The sequence below is a fragment of the Rattus rattus genome, chromosome 9 (genome assembly GCF_011064425.1).
Source record: "Rattus rattus isolate New Zealand chromosome 9, Rrattus_CSIRO_v1, whole genome shotgun sequence".
Classification (NCBI taxonomy): Eukaryota; Metazoa; Chordata; class Mammalia; order Rodentia; family Muridae; genus Rattus; species Rattus rattus.
The window spans coordinates 7596070-7619947 of record NC_046162.1 but is presented as its reverse complement, the minus strand read 5'-3'; the positions used below and the strand labels follow the sequence as shown (position 1 = coordinate 7619947).

Sequence of the window (23878 nt, the reverse complement as noted above, 5' to 3'; positions counted from 1 at the left end):
GCACTAAACCCATCTTGTCCTGGCCTCTTTTTCATTAGGAGACTTATAATAACTGTTTCTTTTTCTTTAGGAGTTATGGAACTATTTATATGGTTTGTCTGATCATGATTTAATGTTTTTCCTGGTATCTGTGAAGAAAATTGTCCATTGTATCCAGATTTTCAAGCTTTGTTGATATAGGTTTTTGTAGTAGGATCTGATGATTTTTTGAATTTCCTCAGATTCTGTTGTTATGTGTCCCTTTTTATTTCTGATTTTGTTAATTTGGATACTCTCTCTGTGACCTCTGATTAGTCTGTCTAAGGGTTTATCTATTTTGTTGATTATCTTGAAGAACCAGCTCCTAGTTTTATTGATTCTTTGTATAGTTCTTTTTGTTTCTACTTGGTTGATATCAGTCCTGGGTTTGATTATTTTCTTGTCATCTGCTCCTCTTGGGAGTATTTGCTTATTTTTGTTCTAGAGCTTTTAAGTGTACTGTCAAGCTGATAGTGTATGCTTTCTGCAGTTTATTTTTTCGAAGCAATGAGAGCTATGAGTTTTCCTCTTAGCACTGCTTTAATGGTATTCCATAAGTTTGGGTATGTTGTGCCTTCATTTTCATTAAGTTCCAAATAGTCTTTAATTTCTTTCTGTATTTCTTCCTTGACCAATTTAGCATTGAGTGGAACATTCTTCAGCCTCCATGTGTATGTGGGCTTTCTGTCATTCTTGTTGTTATTGAAGACTAGCCTTAGTCTGTGGTGATTTGATAGGATGTATGGAATTATTTCAAACTTCTATGTGTTGATGCCTGTTTAATAAGAGATTATATGGTCAATTTTGCAAAAGGTACCATTAAGTGCTGAGAAGAAGGTATATTCTTTTGTTTTAGGATGGAATGTTCTAGAGATGTCTGTTAAATCCATTTGATTCATAACTTCTGTTAGTTTGTCTGTATCTCTGTTTACTTTCTATTTCCATTATCTGTCCACTGTTCAGAGTGGGGTGTTGAAGTCTTCCACTATTATTGTGTAAAGTGCAATGTTTGCTTTGAGCTTTAGTAAGGTTTCTCTTATGAATGTAGGTGTCCTTGCATTTGGAACGTAGATATTCAGGACTGAGTTTTCATGTTGGTGTATTTTTCCTTTGATGAATATGCAGTGTTCTCCTTTTCTTTTTTGATAACTTTTGGTTGAAGCTCCATTTTATTGGATATTAGAATGGCTATTCCTGCTTGTTTCTTCAGACCATTTGTTTGGAAAATTGTTTTCCAGCCTTTACTCTGAGGTAGTGTCTGTCTTTGTCACTGAGGTGTGTTTCCTGTATGCAGCAAAATGCTGGGTCCTTTTTACTTTTCCAGTCTGTTAATGCGTCTTTTTTGGGGAGGGATTGAGTCCACTGATGTTAAGAGATGTTAAGGAATAGCGATTGTTGTATCCTGTCACTTTTTTGTTAGAGGTGGAATTATGTTTGTGTGGCTCTGTTCTTTTGGATTTGTTGCAAGAAGATTACTTTCTTGCTTTTTTATGGTGTAGTTTCCCTCCTTGGACTTTTCCATCTATTATCTATTGTAGGGATGGATTTGTGAAAATATTGTTTAATATTGGTTTTGTCATGGAATATCTTGGTTTTTCCATCTATGTTAATTGAGAGTTTTGCTGGACACAGTAACCTATGTTGGCATTTGTATTGTCTTTCTGTCTGTATGACATCTGCTCAGGATCTTCTGGCGGGAAGTCTGGTATATTCCAATATGTCTGCTTTTATATGTTACTTGCCCTTTTCCCCTTACTGCTTTTAAAATTCTTTCTTTGTTTTGTTCATTTGGTGTTTTGACTATTATGTGATGGGAGGAATTTCTCTTTTTGTCTAATCTATTTGGAGTTCTGTAGGCTTCTTTTTTTTTGTTTATGGGCTTCTCTTCTTTTAGATTAGGGAAGTTTTCTTTTATAATTTTGTTGAAGATATTTACTGTACCTTTTGTTGGGAATCTTCACTCTCTTCTATACCTACCTCTTTTCCTTAGGTTTGGTCTTCTCATTGTGTACTGGATTTTCTACATGTGTTTGGTTAGGAGCTCTTTGTGTTTTACATTTTATTTGATGGTTGTTTTAATATTTTCTATGGTTTCTTCTGCCCCTGAGATTCTCTCTTTTATCTCCTGTATTTTGTTGGTGATGTTTGCATCTATGGCTTCTGATCTCTTTCCTAGGTATTCTATCTCCAAGGTTGTCTCCCTTTGTGATTTCTTTATTTTTTTCTATTTTCATTAAGTCCTTCTTAAAGTCCTCTATCATCATTATGAGATGTGAATTTGAATCCAAATCTTGCTTTTCCGGTGTGTCGTGGTATCCAGTATTTGCTTTGATGGTAGAACTGGGCTCTGATGATGCTAAGTAGTCTTGGTTTCTGTTGCTTAGATTCCTGTGCTTGCCTCTTGACATCTGGTTATCTCTGGTGTTAGCTGGTCTTGCTGTCTCTGACAGTGGCTTGACCCTCCTATAAGCCTGTGTGTCAGCATTCCTGAAGACCTGCTTTCTCCTTTGGGATCTGGGTACAGAGAGCTGTCTCACAGGGTCAGCTCTGGGTGCAGGTGGAAACTGGAAAGATCCTGTCCCAGAGTGCTGCTTGTTTCCTGTGTCCAGAGGGCAGCAGGTGGTTTCCTCTTGGCCCTGGAATGTGAGCAGAAGTGGTGGTCTCACCTGTGCTCTCAGGATTCTCCACACTTCTGAGAGTCCAACTCTCTTCCCCCATGGAATGTGGGTACAGAGTTCAGTGGAACTGGGTCAGCTTTGGGCACAGGTGGGACCGGAAGCCTGACTATCTCATTGGATGCTGAAAACCCCATAGCCTGTCTTCCTAGATTGTACTTACACCCCTCTGAGCTCATTGCAGGGTCACAGAACCACCCAGCTTCAGAACAGAGCCTAGAGCACCATCTTGTTAATTTTAGTACTGTCTCTGTGACCTCTAGTTAGTTTGCCTAAGGGTTTATTTATCTTGTCAATTTTCTCAAAAAACAAAACAAAACAAAACAAAAACAAAAACAAAAAACAAAAACAAAAAACCCCCACAGCTTCCAGTTTTGTTGATTCTTTGTACAGTTGCCTTTGTTTCTACTTAGTCGATATCAGCCCTGACTTGGATAATTTCCTGCTATCTACTTCTCTTGGGTGTCTTGCTTCTTTTTGTTCTAGAACTTTCAGATGTTCCATTAAGTTGCCAGTGTAGGATCTCTCCAATTTCTTTTTGGAGGCACTCTGAGCTATGAGTTTTCCTCTTAGCACTTCTTTCTTTATGTCCCATAAGTTTCAGTATCATTTTCTCTAATTCTAGAAAGTCTTTGATTTCCTTATTTCTTCCCTGACCAAGTTATCATGGGTAGATAGTTATCCAGTTACCATATATATGTGTGCTTTCTGTTGTTTTAGTTGCTATTGAAGACCATCTTTTGTCTGTGGTGGTTTGATAGAATTCATGAGATCAATTCAATGTTCTTTTATCTGTTTTGTGACTGATTATATGGTCAATTTTGGAGAAGGTACCATGAGGTGCTGAAAAAAAGGTGTATTCTTTTGTTTTAGAGTGAAGTGTTCTGTAGGAATCCATTAAATCCTTTTGGTTAATAACTTCTGTTAGTAGTTTCACTGTGTCTCTGTTTAGTTTCTGTTTTCATGATATTTCCATTGGTGAGAGTGGGGTGTTGAAGTCTTATACTATTCATGTGTGAGGTTTAATGTGTGTTTAGAGTTTTAGTAAAGTTTCTTTTATGAATGTGACTGCCCTTGCATTTGGGATATAGATGTTCAGAATTGAGAGTTCATCTTTGCGGATTTTTCCTTTGATTCTTTACCATATTTTTCATAACTTCTGGTTGAAAATCTATTTTATTGGATGTTAGAATGACTACTTCAGCTTGTTTTTTGGTATCGTTTGATTAGAAAATTTTTTCCAGCCTTTTAATTTTAGGTAGTTACTGTCTTTGTCATTGAGGTGTGTTTCTTGCATGCAGTAAAATGCGGGGTCCTGTTTACATATCAGTATGTTAACTTATGTCTTGTTATTGGGGAGTTGAGTCCATTGATATTGAGAGATATCAAAGACCAGTAATTGTTGCTTCTTGTTATTTTTGTCAGAGGTCGAATTATTTTTGTGTGGTTCTCTTCTTTTGGGTTTGTTGTGAAAAGAGTAATTTCTTCTTGTTTTTTGTTATTGTTTTTTTTCTGTCACTGTGTTGAGTTTTCCTTCCATTATCCTCTGTAGGTCTAGGTAAGTGGAAAGGTATTATTTAAATTTGTTTTTTTTCTGAAACATTTTGGTTTCCCCATCTATGGTAATTGAGAATTTTGCTAGACATAGTAGCAAATGGGCTGGCATTTGTGTTTTCTTAGGGTCTGTATGACATCTCTTCCAAGATCTTCTGTTTTTTAGAGTCTTTGTTAAGAAATCTGGTAGGTCTGTTTTTATATGTTACTTGACCATTTCCCCTTATGGCTTTCAATATTCTTTCTTTGTTCTGTGCATTTGGTGCACTTTGATTATTTTGTGACAAGAAGAATTTCTTTTCTGGTCCAATGTGTTTGGTGTTCTATAGGTTTCTTGTATGTTTATGGGCATCTCTTTCTTTAGGTTAGGGAAATTTTCTTGTATAATTTTGTTGAAGATGTTTACTGGCCCTTTGAGTTTGGAATAATACCTGCTATTCTTAGGTTTAGTCTTTTCACTGTGTCCTGGATTTCTTGAATATTTTGAGTTACAAGCCTTTTACTTTTTGCATTTTTTGACTGTTGTATCAGTGAGTTCTATGATATCTTCTACCCCTGAGATTCTGTCTTCTATCTCTTGTATTCTATTGGTGATCCTTGCATCTGTCATTTGTAACTCTTGCTATCTTTCCTAGGTGTTCCATCTCTAGAATTGTTTCCTTTGTGTTTTCTTTAATGTTTCTATTTTCATTTTTAGATCCCGGGTAATTTTTTTCAGTTCCTTCACCTGTTTGATTGTGTTTTCTAGTATTTCTTTAGGAGATCTGTCTTTCCTCTTTAAGGGCTTCTACTTGTTTAAATGTGTTTCCCTGGATTTTTTTTAAAAAGGGAGCTATTTATGTCCTATCACCATCCTGAGGTGTGATTTTAGGTCTGAATCTTCCTTTTCAGGTATATCCAGAGCTTGCTTTAGTGGTTGATGTTGTTAAGTAGTACTGATTTCTGTTGCTCATGTTCTTGTGCTTGCTGCTCAACATCTGGTTATCTCTTGTACAGATGTAAACTCTAAGGAGCTTGTGTCTTTTGCTGGTTGGGGATCCTGTGTTCCCTGGAGTACTGTGAGTCCCAGTTAGGCCAGGCATTGTGGTAGGGGTTGGTGCCCTACCTGCTGTCCTGAATGTGTCAAAACTCCTGAGGGTCAAGCTTCATTTGGATGTAGGATGAGTGAATGAGGATTCCAAGCATAGGCTCCACTGTTGGGTGCAGGTACAAACCAGAAGGATTTTATTTCTCTGGCTGGGTGGGCTCAAGGCCAATTTCTTTTCCTGATAGCCTTTCTGCAGTTATGTGTATAATTTCCTTATGAAATGAAGATGAGATCAACTTTGAAACACTATCTAGGTGTTTGAAGTTATGAGCAATGTGACCTTGATTGCCAGTATGGTAGAGCTGAGGAAAAGAAGTTCTTTCTTCATGCTTTAAATATGTAGTTTCATGTTGTGATGGATTCTTGACTTAAGTGTCTTAAGTCAGTTTTCCACATTATAGAGAATGGTGTAATCTTTTAATGCACAGATTGCTTTGCCATGTTAAAACCATACAACTCACTCTTTGCAAAGTTAATGTATACTTAGGTTTGTTTATTCCAATCCAAACTGAGTTATGTTTGTGGTTTCTGTTTTGCTTCTATTCCAGGATAATTTAAATTATCCTGACTTCTCAATAAGAGTCTTGTGTTAATAGCTAAGCATTTACAGAGACATTTAGCTGTTAATTACTAATTTGTTCCTATTTCGGTATGTCCATACCCCTATGACTTTGAAGGATAATGTCATTTTTAAAACAAGTGTTTCTAAATAAAAACAGCAAAATGTTTGGCACTGAGACCAAAGAAACTAATCATTCACCTTCTCATCTGCAGAATCTATCTACAGACTCAGCAATAGAGATGCTTGATAGAGAATCTGTACCTTTGGGACTTCCTCCTGAGGACAACAGTGATGATATGTTGCTGGTGCAAAAGAATACTCAGGGTGACAGCCCCATCCAAAAGGAGACACCAAAGTTGGTTTGTAGGCTCTCTAGAAAAACTGAAGTGAATGTTACTCTTGAAGAAGAGATACTACCTAGTACCTCTGAAGGAAAAACATATTCTATGGTAAAACCCACTAATTTGAAAAGTGCTCTTCTCTGTGATTAATCATAAATTTTTAGAAAGCAATTTGAGAACATGTTCATTTAGCAAGACAACACCATTAGCTTCTTCCCTAGAGTCTGTTACTTTCCTAGCCACTGTCTTTTGGCTTGGTTTTCAGTACTAAGAATGAATCATTGCCTATAAAACAGGCCTCAAGTCTAATTCAAAACTCATTGAATCGCCTTAATCTTTGTGCTACATTTACACCAATGTATATTTTTGGTGTCTTGGTTGAAAAGCATGTGGCTTTAGTTGCATGGCCTTATAATTAGGTTCTCTATTCTATTCCAGTAATCTCTGAATGTGTCTGTGTCAGTATAATGGTAATTGTATTACAAGGGCTCTGTAGAATAACTTGGAACCATATATGGTGACACTCAGATCATTGTTCATTTTACTTGGGATTTCTTTGGTTATTTAGGGTTGTTTTGTGCTTCTTTATGAAGATTAAAATTCTTTCCTCAATTTCTGTGAATAATTCCATTGGAATTTCAACTATAATTGTATTGAATCTCTAGATTGCTTATGTAAAATAGCCATTTCTCACAATGTTGAAAATTTCCAATCCATGACCATGAAAGATCTTTGCACCTTCTAATATTATCCTCAATGTTTCCTCCCTTTGGTGTCTTAACATTTTCATTAATGAGGCTTCCTTGACATGCTTGGTTAGGTTTATTTCTAGATATGTTTTCTTGAATTTTTTTGTTTGTCTTTTTCAACATGCTTGTTATTGGTATATAAAAAGGCTACTCACTTTCTAGGATTATTATTTATTATATTTGTATTATCTTTGCTTTTCTTATAGTTTTACTTTTTGTTGTGTCCTGTCCTGATTCTAAGTGTAATATTGGCTTCACAGAAAGGAATTTGAAAGAGCTTCTTTTTCTTCTTGCCTTAAAATCAGCCAGTGCTCTTAGCATCTGAGTCACAGAACACATTATTTGAAATAATTCCTTTATTATATTCTGAATTTCTTGATGCCTGTTATAATGTTTCCCAATTCACCTCTTTCCTTCTTAGTTTGTTGGGTAAAGGTCTGTTGATTTATCTTCTTAAAGAACTAACTCTAGCTAGTTGGTGGTGTATGACTTTAATCTGAGAACTCAGTATGCAGAGACAGGAAGATCTCAGAGTTCTAGGGTAGCCTGGTATGCAGAGTGAGTTTCAGGGCAGTCAAGAGTACATAGAAAAATCCTGTCTTGAAACCCAAACAAACAAACAAATAAATATCAAACCAGTCTTAGATTCATTGATTCTTTCTATTGTTTTGTTTCTAGTTCATTAATCTCTGAGCAAGTGAATTTTTTTTGCCTGATGTTATCTTATAGCCTTTCTTTGGTTGTGTGCCTGGTGTCAGATCTTAGCCTGTCTTAGTAGGGCCAATATGAAAGCTGTGGACTGGAGCTAGACCAGGAAAAGCTGGTGCATGAGCTTCTAGACTGGACCGATACCAGGCAAAGCCAATGTGAACCATGGTCTGGAGCTATACCTATGGGTGTAGATATGGCAGAGGTGAGAGTAAAGGAGGGTACTCATCAGCTAACATCAGACAATGAGGGTCTAAAGTATATCCTTGGGTGTTGAGATGGCTACATGAGAGTAGGATGTAACTATTTTTACTTCTTAATGATAAATCATTAATTTTGAGTAGCTAAGTATATATAAGGACATGTAACTATGAAAATATTATTAGTTCTATTTTTTTGTTATTATCTGGTGGTTAGTAAGTGCACAGAAATCATTTGAAGACATGTGCCCCAAAACAAACAAACAATCAAACAAACAAACCCTGAGAGTACTACAAGCAAATATATATTATACCTTTCTTATATGTAGAGAATAGCTTAAAACTAAAAAAAATAAAAGTCAGTATGACAGGGAATATAAAACTGTCCATTTCCAGCCTCGATCTGAGGACTCAAATGAAGAAAAACAGGCCCAGCTAGTTGCAACACAATACTCATTTCTTAACCAGTACCTGAAGGAAAGATTAAAGGAGAGGATGAAAGAGGGTACTGAAAACTCTGAATCTGATGCTTCTGATGAAGAACCGTTTCCCAGTACCTCTGCAGGAAGAACACATTCGATGGTAAGTAGTTTCCCCTAATTTGAAAGTGGTCTGTTTCATGAAGTATGAATGTAGAAGGTCTCTCCGAGGTACTGCAAAGGGATTTTGAACAAAAGAGCACAGCCTTGAGCATGCCCTTGCACTTTTGTTCTCTTTGTCACAGGAACACTATTGTTAGTCGTCATCCAAGATTTATACGCAAATAATTTATACTATAAGGATAACAAATCTTAAATCTGCCATGGTTTAAACACTAACAGGAATTCCAGCACTGACACACAAAATAAATGGCGATACTACTAGTGAGGGAATGGAGAATTGTTATAATTGAAATGATATTTGATGTAAGTAAGCCAAAACATAAGTAATTGAAAATTTGATGTTAGATATATGCTTAAGTCTTGTGATCTCACGTGCAGTGGCTTATATGCTTCAAAGCAACAAGTCAGTAATTGAGAGAAGACGCCATATTTCTGTATTAAAGAGGTAAGGCTAACATCGTTGAATTCTTGGTTTTTTTTTTTTTGTTTTAACATTCTACCTGAATTACTTTTACTTTTTTTTTTTTTTTTTTTTTTTTTTTTTTTCAGAGCTGGGGACCGAACCCAAGGCCTTGCGCTTCCTAGGCAAGCGCTCTACCACTGAGCTAAATCCCCAACCCTTCCCTGAATTACTTTAAATGTTTGAGAAATTTCTCTAGATTTACGTGTCTTTTTAGGTCATTGAGAATTTCATACAACGTTTTTTTTTATCACATTCATCACACATTCCCTCAAAGATTACATTCCTCTTTCCTACTAATCAAATTTGTATCCTCAGTTTGGCTTCTAAATTTCTTAGAGTCAGATTTGTTTTGCCACTGGAACATGAGTCCCTTACACCCTTAAGAAAACTAACTGTCCTTCTCACAGCAACTACTGCCCTTAGCTCCACAGCAGGGGTGACACTTCAGGGTCACCTCTCTTTTTCAAACTGGGTTGTTTTTCTTCTGTGACTTGGACTCACACAGGTCTTACAGAAGCTATCACAACTGCTGTGAAGCTCATATATTCAACTGCCCTGTTTCTTTCAGAAAACATTGCTTCTTTGTAGTCATCCATCACTTTTGGCGCTTATATTCCTTTTTTTCTTTTTTTAAAGTTGGTCACTGAGTTTTATTTAGCACCAGGCATCTCCCTGACTTCATTCCAAGTAACATCTTCTTTCCTCCAAGGTTACTAATTATACTGAGTCTTTTTTTTCCCTGTAGCTCTTAATTCAGAGAGATAGAAAAGAGATTTGTGGATTTTAGGTAGTTCTTGAATATAGAGCAGTATTTTCCTGTGTTCAACAACTCTGTCACAATTTTACCTTTCTTTAAAAACACAGAACCAAGTCTTAATTTTTGGAGTAATTTAGAGCTTCCCACATAAAGTTAAGCGTTCCAGACAATGTGTGGATATTGTTGCCATGTCTGTGTAATAAGGCAGTGAGTGAAGCAGTGCACTGTTGCCAAACAGCACGATGTCAGCAGTTCTCCACATGACCCTCCTTTAGTCCTCAAGTGTTTCCTCATCAATGCTTCACTTGTCTTAAACTGTGAGGTAGTTATGTAGGGAAGAGCCACTCTCTCAGTGCTTTGTGGCACTCCCAGATCAGTCCTGACTTATTGATGGAAAGTTCAGTTCAGTGATTTCAGAGTCAGGGGAGCTGCTCCCACTTCTGTCACTGTAAGTGTCCTTGGGTGAGAGCCAGCAACCTTTCTGAAGGTAATGTGGGAGCTGCTCCACAGAGGCCAGGAGGGCAAAGTAGTGTGGGGAGGGCTTGATAGGCCTGGACAGGAACTCGGGGTGATACTGCACTCCAACAACAAACAGATGGTCCTCCAGCTCCACGATCTCCATCCTCTCGCCTTCAACATCCTGGCCAACAAACTTCAAGCCTTGCTCTTCCAAGCACCTTTTCAGGACTGGATTCACTTCTAATCGGTGGCGGTGCCTTTCTTCCAAGTAGTCTGTGTCTCCATGGAGTTTCCTCGTGACTGAGTTCTTGGTCTGGAACAGGGTTCTCCTCTTGCCCAGCCTCTTGGTTCCACCCATTTGCCCAGGGTTATGTTCTGATATGTCTGTGACCACAGGATGACTAGTCTTAGGGTCAAACTCTGTAGAATTGGCATCCTGCCATCCCAGCACATTTCTCGAAAGTTCTACCACTGCTAGTTGCATTCCTAAGCACACACCCAAAAAAGGCTTCTTCTGTTTCCGAGCCCAGGCAATTGCTTGAATTTTTCCTTCTGTTCCCCGAACACCAAATCCTCCTGGAACCAGCACTCCATGAGCACTGCAGAGCTTCTGCCAGGCCTCATGGTAGCGCACAGGCTCTTCCTGCAGGGTGCTCGGCTCCAGGTCTGTGGAATCGATGTACTTGATCGCCAGCTTGTGGTTAATAGCCAATGCAGAGTGCTCTAGAGCTTTTGACAGAGGCACACGAGTCTGAGAATTTGGTGTATTTGCCCACAAGAGCGATAGAGCAGGTCTCCAGCAAGTGATCATATCTGTCTGCCATCTCCTTCCACTTTATCAGCATCTTCCGTGACTGTCTCTCAACAGGAAGGTCAAATCTCCGAAGAAGGTAGTCCACAACCCCTTGCTCTTCTAAAAGCAAGGGTACCCGGCTCTTTCACAGATGTGTCAAGAGGATTTGAGCATCTGCACACCACTAAGTCTGGAGACAGACCGAGTCCTCTAAGCTCCCGAACACTGTTCTGGGTGGGGTTTGTCTTCTGTTCCCCTGGTGAACTTGGCTGAGGAACCAGACTGACACGGATATTACAAAAGTTCTCCCTCTTGACCTTGACCTGGAACTGGCGAAAGGCCTCAATGAAGGGCGTGCCACCAAGCTCAATAACACACACTTGAGGTTCTAAGCCATCTTCGTCTACAGGTATTAACGCCTGTCTCATCGCCCACTCTTGGATTGCATCTGTGATGTGAGGGACAACCTGAACAGTTTTCTCTATGTAATCTCCTTTGTGCTCCTTGTTAATGACGTACTGGTGTATCTTCCCTGTGGTCAGGTTATTGTCCTTGGTGAGGCGGATATCAAGGAACCGCTCATAGTTTCCCAAGTCAAGGTCAACTTCTCCGCTATTATCCAGCACTAAGACTTCTCCATGTTCATAAGGAGTGAATGTTCCTGCATCAATGTTAATATAGGGGTCAATTTTAATTGATGTTACATGTAAACCGCATGACTTGAGTATTGTGCCCACACTGCTGGTGATAACTCCTTTTCCAATTCCTGATATAACACCACCAGTAACTAGAATGTACTTCATTTTTCTTTTAACCTGGAGCGGGCTTCAGAGTCTCGTGTCAGCCACAGCAAGGCCAACGCGTGCGCCGTGACTCGAGGAGCCAGTGCTCAGCCAGGCCGCATGCGCCAGCCGTCTTTCTGAGAGGCGGGCTCTAGGCGGTGCACGGTGCTTATATTCTTTTCCCCACTCTTCTGCAATGATTCACGAGCCGTAAGAGAGGGTAGGGGGATAAGTGTTTCATTTAGGACATTTTGCAGAGACAAGTTGTATGTCTCTGCTAATCACCATCAGTTGCCAAATTAATCTTCTCTGATGAGTGTACATGTACACACACTAATTATGGACTTACTGAATGAGATAGTTATGTCATTAGGTGTCAGTTTAGTGCTGACCTCTAAGGCTATTCCAATTAAAACATGTATATCTAACAGGATATCTACGGATTTTAGCTTTGTTCAGGGTGAGAAAATAAGAATCAGGTTTCATTCTTCTAAATGTATCTTCCCTGTTTAATCACTGCCATTTGTTGAAGATGCTGTCTTTGCAACAAGGTGTGATATGGGCCTCTTTGTCAAAACTCAGGTGGCTATATGCTTTTAGAATGTATGCATATAATTCCTTCAGTCTCTGCTCCAAATTTTATCTCCATATCTCCTCCTATGAATATTTTTGTTCCCCTTTTTGAGAAGGACTGAAGCATTCACACTTTGGTTGTCCCTCTTCTTGAGCTTCAAGTGATCTGTGATTTGTATATTGGGTAATTTGAGCTTTTGTGCTAATATCCACTAATCAGTGAGTGCATACCATGTGTTGGGTTTTTGCTGTTGTTGTTGTTGTTGTTGTTGTTGTTGTTGTTGTTGTTGTTGTGACTGGGTTACCTCACTCAGGATGATATTTTCTAGTTCCATCCAATCCATTTGCCTATGGATTTCATGAAGTCATTGTTTTTGATAGCTGAGTAGTACTCCATTGCATAGATGTACCATATTTTCTGTATCTATTCCTCTGATGAAGGGCATCTGGGTTCTTTCCAGCTTCTGGCTACTATAAATTGGGCTACTATGAACATAGTAGATGATGTGTCTCTGTTATATGACGGAGCATCATTTGGGTATATGTTCAGGAGTGGTATAGCTGGGTCTTCAGGTAGTACAATGTCCAGTTTTCTGAGGAGCCTCCAGACTGATTTCCAGAGTGGTTGTACCAGTTGCAATCACCAACAATAGAGGAGTGTTTCTCTTTCTCCACATCCTCGACACTATTTGCTTTCATCTAAGCTTTTGATCTTAGCCATTCTGACAGGTGTGAGGTAGAGTCTCAGGGTTATTTTGACTGTATTTCTCTGAAGACTAAGGATTTTGAACATTTCTTTAGATACTTCTCAGCTATTCCTCAGCTGAGAATTCTTTGTGTAGTTCTGTACCCCATTTTTAAGAGGGTTATTTGGTTCTCTGGAATCTACCTTGAGTTCTTTTTATATATTGGATGTTAGCCCTTTATGGTATGTAGGATTGGTAAAGATCTTTTCCCATTTTATTGGTTGCCGTTTTATCTTAATGACAGTGTTCTTCGACTTACAGCAGCTTTGCAATTTATGAGGTCCCATTTGAGAATTCTTGATCTTAAGGAATAAGCCATTGGTGTTCTATTCAGAAAATCTCCCCCAATGCCCATGTGTTCAAGACTCTTCCCCACTTTTTCTTCTATTAGTTTGAGTGTACCAGGTTTATGTGGAGGTTGTTGATGCACTTGGACTTGAGCTTTGTGCAGGCTGATAAGAATGGATTGATTTTCATTATTCTACATGATGACTGCCAGTTGAACCAACATCATCTGTTGAAATAGCTATCTTTTTCCCCCCAGTGGGCGGTTTTAACACTTTTGTCAAAGGTCAAGTGAGCATAGATGTATGGATTCATTTCTTGATCTTCAATTCTATTCCACTGATCTACCTGCCTGTCTCTGTACCAATACCATACAGTTTTTATCACTATTGCTCTGTAATACTGTTTGAAGCCAGGGATGGTGATTCCCCCAGAAGTTCTTTTATTGTTGAGGATAGTTTTCATTCTCCCGGGTTTTTTGTTATTCCAAATGAATTTGCAAATTGCTCTTTTAAACTCTATGAAGAATTGAGTTGGAATTGTGATGGGGATTGCATTGAATCTGTAGATTGCTTTCAGCAAAATGGCCATTTTTATAATATTGATTCTCCCAATCCAGGAGCCTGAGAGATCTTCTTAAATATATTTTTTCAGAGATTTGAATTTCTTGTTAAACACATCTTTCACTTGATTGGTTAGAGACACACTGAGGTATTTTATATTAATTGTGAGTATCGTGAAGGGTGTAGTTTTTATACTTTCTTTCTCAGCCTGTTTATCCTTTAAGTAGAGGAAGGCTACTGATTTGAGTTAATTTATATTCAGCCACTTTGCTGAAGTTGTTTATCAGGCTTAGCAGTTCTCTGGTAGAGCTTTTGGGGTCACTTAAGTATAGTATTAGATCATCTACAAATAGTAATATGTTGACTTCTTCCCTTTCGATTTGTATCCTTTTGATGTATTTTTGTTGTCTGATTGCTTTGGCTAGGACTTTGAGTACTATATTGAAAAAGTAGGGAGATAATTGGGAAGCCTTGTCTAGTCAGAGATCTGTGTCACACAGTTAGCTCTGGATGCAGATAGAAACTGGCAGGATTCTGTTCCAGGCTGCTCCTGGGTTCCTGTGACCTGAGGACTCCATTTGGCTCCCTTGGAGCAGAAGTGGTGGTCTTTCTTCTGCTCTCATATGTGTAAGAGCTCCTAGAGACTGGCTTTAATCTCTGGGCACAGGCAGAGATCGGAAGGACCCTGTCCCTGACTGCTCCTTGGTTCCAGTGTCCAGAGGACTCTAGGCAGGTTCCTTTTGGTCCAGAAATGTAGCAGAAGTGGTGGCCTACCCTGAGCTCTCAGGATTGTGTACACTACTGAGAGTCCAGTTTTCTCCCCCAGTAGATGTGGTTACAGAGAGCTGTGGGATCACATCTGCTCCAGGCACAGGTGTCAGTGTGTCATATATATATATATCTTCTGTAAATCATGTGCATTTTACAGTTAAGGCTATCTTTTTCTCATGTATGAATTCAATTTTGCCTTACAAGTATTCTGGGTATCTCAGATTCCATGGACCAACCTGAAGACAATGTCCTTTACTGTTCCCTGATACTTTTCTGGCTAGTATTCTGTGTTATCATTTTTTCCCATCAGTGTAGGTGTACGTGGTATGCTGAAACACTGAATGTGGAATTTAATGCTAGTCTAGTGACGTGTGTAGCTGATCATAGATATGCATAAATTTACCTGTCAATTACCATTTTCTGCTTTCTCTGTGTCCAAAACCTTGTCTTGTAAAGTTAGTCATTCTAAAAACTTAAGCGCTCCAAAAAAAAGGGCACTCAGAAAAACACAATCATCAAATTAATCTTCCATCTTTTCCTCAGCAAGAAATGCCCCCAAACCAAAAAGTAAGGACTAACTGTGACAGAGAATACACATCTACACAATCAGAACATCTTTCTGCAAAAGTGAGTGAGGAGGAGGGTTGGGCCCAGCTGAGTGCACTCCAGTATGCACATCTTAACAAGCTGCTCAGGCAGGATTTAAAGAAGAAAATTAGTAAAATGTCTGAAAACTCTGAAAGTAATGTCTGTTTTAGTAAAGCACCAATTCCTGACAAGCCCAAACAAAGAAAACCCTTGAAGGTAATTCTTTTCCCTGTGATCTGAAAAATTGCATATTTGAATGTGAAGGAAAAGTTATCATCTGGTGTGCGTGTCTCTGCAGTATGGTAAATATTTTCCAAACAACAGAAAAACCCAGATCATGAAAAAAACTTTCATTTCTTTTATGCTCCCATTTCTAGGAATACATTAGCCAGTCATCATCTAAGGTTTAAGCAAAAACAATAGATTCTAGGGGCTCTGAAGATTCCAAACTGAAAAGCAAACACCAGAGGAAAAATTCATACAAATGTGCTGAAAGTTAATAATAGTAAAAATAAAGGCCATGGATCATTCTAGTTGATATGAAAAGACCAAACATGGAGGCTCTGCAAGTGATAATAGAACAAACAATATTCTAAGGAAGTGGGGATTAGTTGGTAGACACATAGCAAATTCTAGTAAATCTAATGCATCCAGGGTCATGTGACTAAAATGAAAACCGCACCACAGTTTTTCCACTCTAGATTTACCTAATCAAATAGTTGAATACTCTGACTTGTTTCTCCTTTGCATTTTTAAATTAAATATTCCAGAATTTATATCAGTTTGAATCATAGAAGTATAAATTTATTGAATTTTACAGATACATACATTCTTAGGTCCTTATACATCTCTACAAATAAGTTCACCTTTTACTATGTGTGCACTAGCTCAGTTGTGCTTTCTAAGTTTTCTGTGTAGAGGGAGGTCCTGAAGTTAAAATCCTGTTCTCAGTTGGTTTTTAATTTGTCAATAAAGAAAGCTGGCAGGGGCTGGGTTGCTGGGTGGAAGGTACAGGTGAGATTTCTGGATCCCAGGAGGAAAAGGGAGACTCAAGGAAAGAGAAAGGCTTTTTCTGCCATGCTTCAGAGGAAAAAGGACAGCAATCATGCCAGGCCTCAGGGGCCTGTGGCCTCCACTACAGGCAGGAGGCCAAAATTTGGGAGGGTCTTAGTGGAACAAGCCACGAAGTGTAGGGTAGGAGAGACGGAGGAAATAAAATTGCAGGGGCACATATTTCCAGGCAGGAGATATTTGTTCCTAACAATTGTGCCCTAACAAGTTAAGGTAATAAGGCTGTGTGTGTGTGTGTGTGTGTGTGTGTGTGTGTGTGTGTGTGTGTGTGTGTGTGTGTGTGTGTTTTACTCACATATTCAAGAGTCTCAGGAGTGGTCTGGTAGTGAGCCTTCCTACCTCCCCCCAAGCAAAGACAAGTGGAAAGAGAAGCCAGGTCAGGACTAGCAGTGGCCAATCCTGGAGATAAGGCTGGTGGAACAAAAGGAAGCTGGGATGGGCAAGAGTGCGGGCTACACGGTCCCACATAAAAGCAGTAGCAAGAGTTATTAAAACTGCTCGAAACATTTCTGAGTGCTTCAGATTTCATGTAACAAACTGAAGACATTGGCTTTTATCCTTTACTGAATTTTGCCTGCCCATTATTCTGCTCTATCTTCTGTTTTCTCCAACCAAGTAAATAACATCACGGCCTTGAAGAGAAACTTTAGTTGTGAAGATGTCTTCATCAGGTTGCTTGTAGACAAGAGTGTGGGGATATTTTCTGGCTTAATGATTGGTGTTGGGGGAGGGTAGTTGAATATAGATAGTACTGCCCATGGGTGGACAGTCCTGGGTTGTATATGAAAACAGGTTGAGAAAGACACAAGGAGCAAACCAGTGAGCAGCTAAGAATCCATGGCTTCTGCCTGAGTTCCTACTTTGAACTCCTGCTTGACCTCCCTCAATAGATTCTGATCTGAGAAATAGAAGCCAAGTAATTTTGTTCCTCTCCATGTTACTTTCTTTCATGCATCTTTACCACAGCATCAGGAAGCAAACCGAGACATCCTTTCAGCCATTAGTCCAACCTCATCTCATCTTCCACTTCTTTAGAGAAAACTGGATATTAAAACAAGAACACATTTCACACTCATATATTTGTTTTGTACATACTATTTCAAAATGACGTGTCTAAAACAGAAATGTGTCCCAGAGATGACACACATAGTTGCTTACATAAACTGAATTAGCCACCAAAATTTCAAAGACTTCAACAATATGGATTTTCAGTTACCTACAAGGAGCTGAATCCAATGTGTTTTGAGTGTGTATACAAGTTTCCTTTTACATATGAGGCACATATGTGCATCTGTTTGCTAAAGATCCAATTTGTGCTGTTTTAATTAAAAGTTTTTGAAATAATAATACAATTACATCATTATTTCCCCTTTCTTCTCCCCACAATTCCTCCCATAGACCCTTAGCTTTCAAATCCATGGCCTCTTTTTCTTTAGTTGCCAAATACATACATAATACATACATACACACATGCATACACACATACATACATACATACATACATACATATAAACATATATACATGCATACATACATATTCCTAAGGACATAAATACAACATGCTCAATCATTATAATTTTACATATACATATATGATGTCAGGGGTGGCCACTTGTATTTGATAAATTCATTCAGAGAGGCTCTTCCCTGGGGAAGACGATTTATTCCCCTCTTGGCATTTGCTCATAGTTCTTCATATAGAGTTGAGGCCCAATGCTTTCCCTTTCCACATTAGTTGGTGTCATATTTGTTTAGGTCGTGTTTAGGCATTCATGTTGATAAAACTCAGTGGGTGTAGCTACTCTGATCTCTCAACTCACAGCAAATGTCATCTACTCTCCCTCTATAAGTATCTTAACACTTTGTCATACACTGTGATGAAGATTTTAGTGTTTTTAAGGTGCTTTATATGAGTTTATATAAGAAGGTTTGAATTACATGTTCATTCTGGAATATAGGATTGCATACCTGGTGCTAGAATTTGTTAATTTAAGAACTTTCGATTACAAGACAGTGGTGGTGGTTCAGCATTTGAATTCTTTCCTAGCATAAAACAGTGGCTTAAATCCAATGCTTGTACTTCATTTATACTATATATATACTATATATAATCATATATCCATAAAGCATATAGTGGTTGTATTTGGACAAGTTATGCATGACTCTCAAACATATTATATCCATCTCTTTATTTTCATTCCTGAAATGTGTACATGACTTGAACAGTTTTTCATTCTATATGCAATTCATACCAATTATACCTGAATTTTCCTTCGTAAACCATTGTATCTTTATTTCTGACTAAATTTTGACAAATAATTATCTAGAAATATTTTATAAGGCATAATATGTTTACACATAAACTGTAACACATTTTCAAAGGGATGGAGAGATAACTCTGAATTGAAAACCCTTACTACTATTTCAAAAGAACCTGGGTTTAATTCTCGGCATCCCCATAGTAACATACAAGCACCTGTAGTTCAAATTCCAAGGGTTATGATGGCTGATTCATGCCTCCAAGGGCTCCAGCACATGCATGAAGACACCTAGGTGTATATTTATATAAACAAACTCTTAGAATCTAGAAAAATTCTGCTAAACCTTATCTGTAGACTGTCTATAATTGAGGTAAATTTAATTCAGAATAATTTGCACTCTCTCACCTATACAATGTCCCCTAATGCTATATGTGTGGTAAGTTTAAGCCTCCTGATTGTTACTGACATTATGAAAAATGTGTCTGTGATAACCAGCATGTGAGGGTAGGCTAAAAGGGTTCATTCCCTGGGACTAAGATTTGTAGTCTCTTTCCAGTCACACATATGGCAAGTTTAAAGAGTTAGTTTTATCTTAGTTTCTCTTTCTTTGTTTCTTTCTTTGTTTCTTTGTTTCTTTCTTTCTTTCTTTCTTTTTTTTTTCATCTTTATTAACTTGAGTATTTCGTATTTACATTTTGATTGTTATTCCCCTTCCTGGTTTCCGGGCCAACATCCCCCTAGCCCCTCCCACTCCCCTTCTGTATGGGTGTTCCCCTCCCCATCCTCCCCCCATTACTACCCTCCCCACAACAATCACGTTCACTGGGGGTTCAGTCTTGGCAGGACCAAGGGCTTCCTCTTCCACTGGTGCCCCTACTAGGATATTCATTGCTACCTATGCAGTTGGAGTCCAGGGTCAGTCCATGTATAGTCTTTGGGTAGTGGCTTAGTCCCTGGAAGCTCTGGTTGGTTGGCATTGTTGTTCATATGGGGTCTCAAGCCCCTTCAAGCTCTTTCAGTCCTTTCTAAGATTCCTTCAACTGTTCTCAGTTTAGTGGTTTAATGATGGCATTTGCCTATGTATTTGCTGTATTCTGGCTGTGTCTCTCAGGAGAGATCTACATCCCTGTTAGCCTGCACTTCTTGCTTTTTTTTTTTTCTTTTTTCTTTTTTTTTGGAGCTGGGGACCGAACCCAGGGCCTTGCCCTTGCTAGGCAAGCGCCCTACCACTGAGCTAAATCCCCAACCCCTAGCCTACACTTCTTTGCTTCATCCATCTTACCTAGTTTGGTGGCTGTATATGTATGGGCCACATGTTTCTAATTGTCATTAGTGCCAGTGCTTAGAGATAAAATCAACACTGACATACTTAGCATGGTGAAGATATATATATATATATATATATATATATATTATGAATTTCATAATTTTAACATAACAAAGCAATTCTCAAACACAAAGTTTTTATACCCCCTCACATCTAAAAATGTGTAATCCGGACTCTACATGCAAATATTCAAGAAATATGTACACAGTTACCTAAAACACACACATTCATATATAAATGTCTATATATGTACATACATATATGTATATGTGTGCATACATTTATACATATACATGTGTATATATACATAGTCATACATAAAAAGAAATAAAATGGATTTATTAAAACAGGCAACAATGATGCTCATTAGACACTTCAGGTTAGCAATCGTTAACAATACGAAGCCCATTGTCAAGAAGGGGTTAGCTCAGATCTGTTGACTTGTGAGATCCCATAAACTTTCAAATGTTACAGGTTATTTCCATCGAATAAATCTATTTTCATCACTAAAATAGAAATTTGCTTTGCTTTTTTAATGGGTTTGCTGATTTGACTTATAAATCATTTGCAAAATTCAAAGTTTACTAATGTCCAGAAAATATTTGCATGTAGAGTCTGGATTACAATACTTTAGATATGAGGGGGTCTAAAAATCTTTGTGCTTGAGAATTTTTTTGTTATGTTAAAATTATACAATTCATTATTTTTGGTAATTTTTTAATCTTATAATCTTTATTATAAATCATGCAATATTATTCTGTTATTTTAATTATGTTTTAGAAGCCCTTTAAAATAATGTTGATAATAAAATTTATAACTGGAAGAATGTTTCCAACGGTTTCATCAAAGCATTCACTTTCTCTAAACAGCAACACCAAAATGAAAGGGGTTTTTGGTGAAGTCGCTTTCATTAGTGCCAATGGCCTTTGTTTGGTGGTGTTCAAACCACAAGTGCCCAAGATCTACTGTCCACTGGGACAATGGTTCTTCACACACACCTTGAAACATGTTTCAAGTCTTTTATGATTGAAGAGTAATATCTTCTTTACTCTCAAGCTATCTTATCATTTTTTGATGAAAATTTTAAGTCATTCCCTTCAAGTGAAAGTATGTCCTTAGTATTTATTATGGCTTTTAAATGAGCGAAAACAAGAACGCTTACAGAAGTTCTTATTGAAACATGAGGCTGAAAGCCCAAATTTCAATTTAAAAGTAAAGCACACTGCCAGTCTGAAGTCCCAGATGACCTTAAAAATATACTCAAAGTGAAAAATATCGTTTTAGTCTTGCAGGGTTGATTTTTAAGACCTAGTTTTCAATCTTGTCAGACTCTAATGGTTCAACTTACTGCAACAGTAGATTCACATAAAAGATTTATTTTTCAGACTAGTGTTTGGTTTATTGACTTTTTAAAAATTTTATTTTTCTTGGATATTTTATGCATTTACATTTCAAATGTTATCCCTTCTCCCTTCTACCCCTGCTCCCCCTGCTTCTATGAAGATGCTCTCACTCCCACCCACCTGCTCCCACCTCAAGGCCCTGGCACTCCCCTACATTGGGGAAATGAGACTTCACAGGACCAAGGGATTTTCTTCCTATTGATGCTGGACAATGACATCCTCTATTTTTGGTAAATTTAACATACCACAAGATTTGTTTACTTCAAGCAGGACCGAGAAAGCTTGCTGATTCATCATTTGTCTCCTACTCTTGGTGTAGATAATCATTTTCAGTTGCTGATGATAGCCTAGTGATTTGTGAGTAACCTAAGAAATGAAGAATTTTTGAAATGTACTTTCTACTTTCCCTTTCTGTTCCCTATAACCTGTAAGGACAAAATCATTTTGAAAACAAGTGTCACAAAACAATGACAACGACAAATCTGAGAATAAAGCCAAGCAAATTAATTTCCCTTCTTCTTATTATCAGAAAATGACAGAGAAAAAGAAGAAACATGAAGGAAAAGATGCGTACATGCATTCAAGACATTCTTCAGTCAAGAGGAATGAATACATAAAGGAGCAAGCTGACTGGCACCATGAGCAACTGAAAGAACTCCTCAAAAATGACATAAAGGAAATACTGATGGAGCAATTGGCTACAGAGCATGCAAGGATGAGGAAACTCCTTAGAGAGGATGTGAAGAAAATTAGTGAACTACTCAGGAATGAATTAAGGCAAATGTGTGTGAACAGGTGGCTCTTTTGCAAGCACAGGTGACGGAGACACAGCAGGAGCAGGACCTCTTCAGAAGGGACTTAAAGGAGGTGGTTCATGAACAGAGTAAAAAGTCTATTATTTGTCCTAAAGAAAAGCCACTACCTGGTCCCTTTAAAGGAACTGCAGACTTACAGGTAGGTCCTCCTCAGTGGAATGGTCTGTGTTTGGTCAGCAGGGGAAAGATGCATTTGTGCACCTGAGCCTACAGTGCTGCAGAGAGTTCCCCTCCAGGCACCCAACCTTAATCATGTCCTAGCACCTCATGTTCTCATTTCCAAGAATACACTGAACAATTTTCAGCGTCCATGAAATATGACAATAACAGATTAGGAAGTGAGCATGATGTTAATTCAAATGCACACATTTCTCATCAAGTATGTAAAATAAGGAATAATAACAAACCAGACAGTAAATATAGCTGTCAGGAAAGAAGAGACTTGTTAGACGTGGAAGTGGTAAGTGTACAAACAAACGTAGAATTAGAAGTATGCAGTAAGTGCATGCTAAAGTCTAAGAAAACGAGACATCATTTTACATATTTCAAAAAAATAAATCATATGACTAAAATACAACCATATTCTATAGCAACAAATGCAGACAGATTATAGAGTTGCATGAAATAATTCTGTTATATCTTCCCTCTTGCTTATGTTAAATGTTTCTGACTTCTGTGTATATTTGCATTTTTTTGCATTTTACATTACAGGTTTAGTATAGACATTTACAAATGTTTATCTTCTTTTTCTTTTCAAAGTGTATGGTAGGTTTTTCCACTGATTATTTGCTTAACATCCCAATCGCAGTTTCTTCTCCTTCCTCTCCTCTCAGTCCCTTTCTCACATCTCCTTTCCCTCAGTCTTGCACTTTTTTTGTCCTCAGAGAAGGAGAGCCCTTCTGTTAATATCAAGCAGGTTGATATATCAAGTCACAGTAGGCTGAGGGACATCTATTGAGGCTAGACAAGGCAGCCCAGTTAGGAGAAATTGAATCATCACCAATGTTTAGAAAGAGAGTCTGACTTTCCAGAATATGACCTTTGAAGTTAGAGTCACTCTATTTACTGGTTGCATTGTCACAAGTGGACAGTAGACAGTACTAGAACTTGATGTAGCACAAATCGTCCTGTACAACATGGTCACAGCATGCAGTTTGAAATAAAATTCTGTGTTTGTTGTGCCTACTGCTTGAGCCCTCGTGAAAGGGACATGAATTTGTTGATCTCTTCTCCCCCACCTTTTAAAAAAAGCTTTACACTGATGCTGAAATATTTTGTAGAACAGACTTGATCTTTCTTACACTTTTTGTTTCTATTGTTTGTTAATTTGTCTGTCTCTGAACAATAGGCATACATGGCTTTATTCATCATTGCCCCAAAGTTTTCTTTTTTACAAACTGCTTCTTCCCTCTCTCAGATGCAGCTGAATTCATACAGTCATGTGTCTCTAGCTGTTTGACACACTAAATAGAACTCTATTCTACTGTTTGTGACTTCAAACCAGTCTGATATGTGCTATTAAAAATGAAATATGACTCCTCCAACAGCACTTTATAAAGTGTTGTAAACATGGAAAAATTAAAAAATAGTTAAGCTAAGTTTTTAACTGAAGAAAAATCTTACATGATACTTTTAAAAGTCATTTTCTTCTGTTTATATATGTAATTAAAAGTCTGGGGGGTGATGGTGGGGGGGACATCCGTGTGGAGATGGGTGGGGGCAGGG

General features: G+C 38.1%; 2 protein-coding genes across 3 annotated transcripts in view; one reads left to right on the top strand and one right to left on the bottom strand.

The window, feature by feature from the left end:
- LOC116909618 (ankyrin repeat domain-containing protein 20B-like) overlaps window positions 1–23878 on the top strand; it is a 118964-nt gene that overhangs the window by 78128 nt on the left and 16958 nt on the right. The window contains exons 10-11 of one of the 2 annotated variants that reach the window (XM_032913244.1): window positions 6109–6345; window positions 8363–8476. In XM_032913244.1, the coding sequence (XP_032769135.1) occupies window positions 6109–6345; window positions 8363–8476 (351 nt within the window). The remainder of the gene's footprint in view (window positions 1–6108; window positions 6346–8362; window positions 8477–23878) is intronic. The other variant, XM_032913245.1, reaches the window with a different exon arrangement.
- LOC116909619 (CTP synthase 1-like) lies at window positions 10090–11869 on the bottom strand. Its single transcript, XM_032913246.1, is given in 3 exon segments — window positions 10090–10909; window positions 10911–11108; window positions 11110–11869. Coding segments are annotated over 3 exon segments (1680 nt in total). The 5' UTR covers window positions 11772–11869.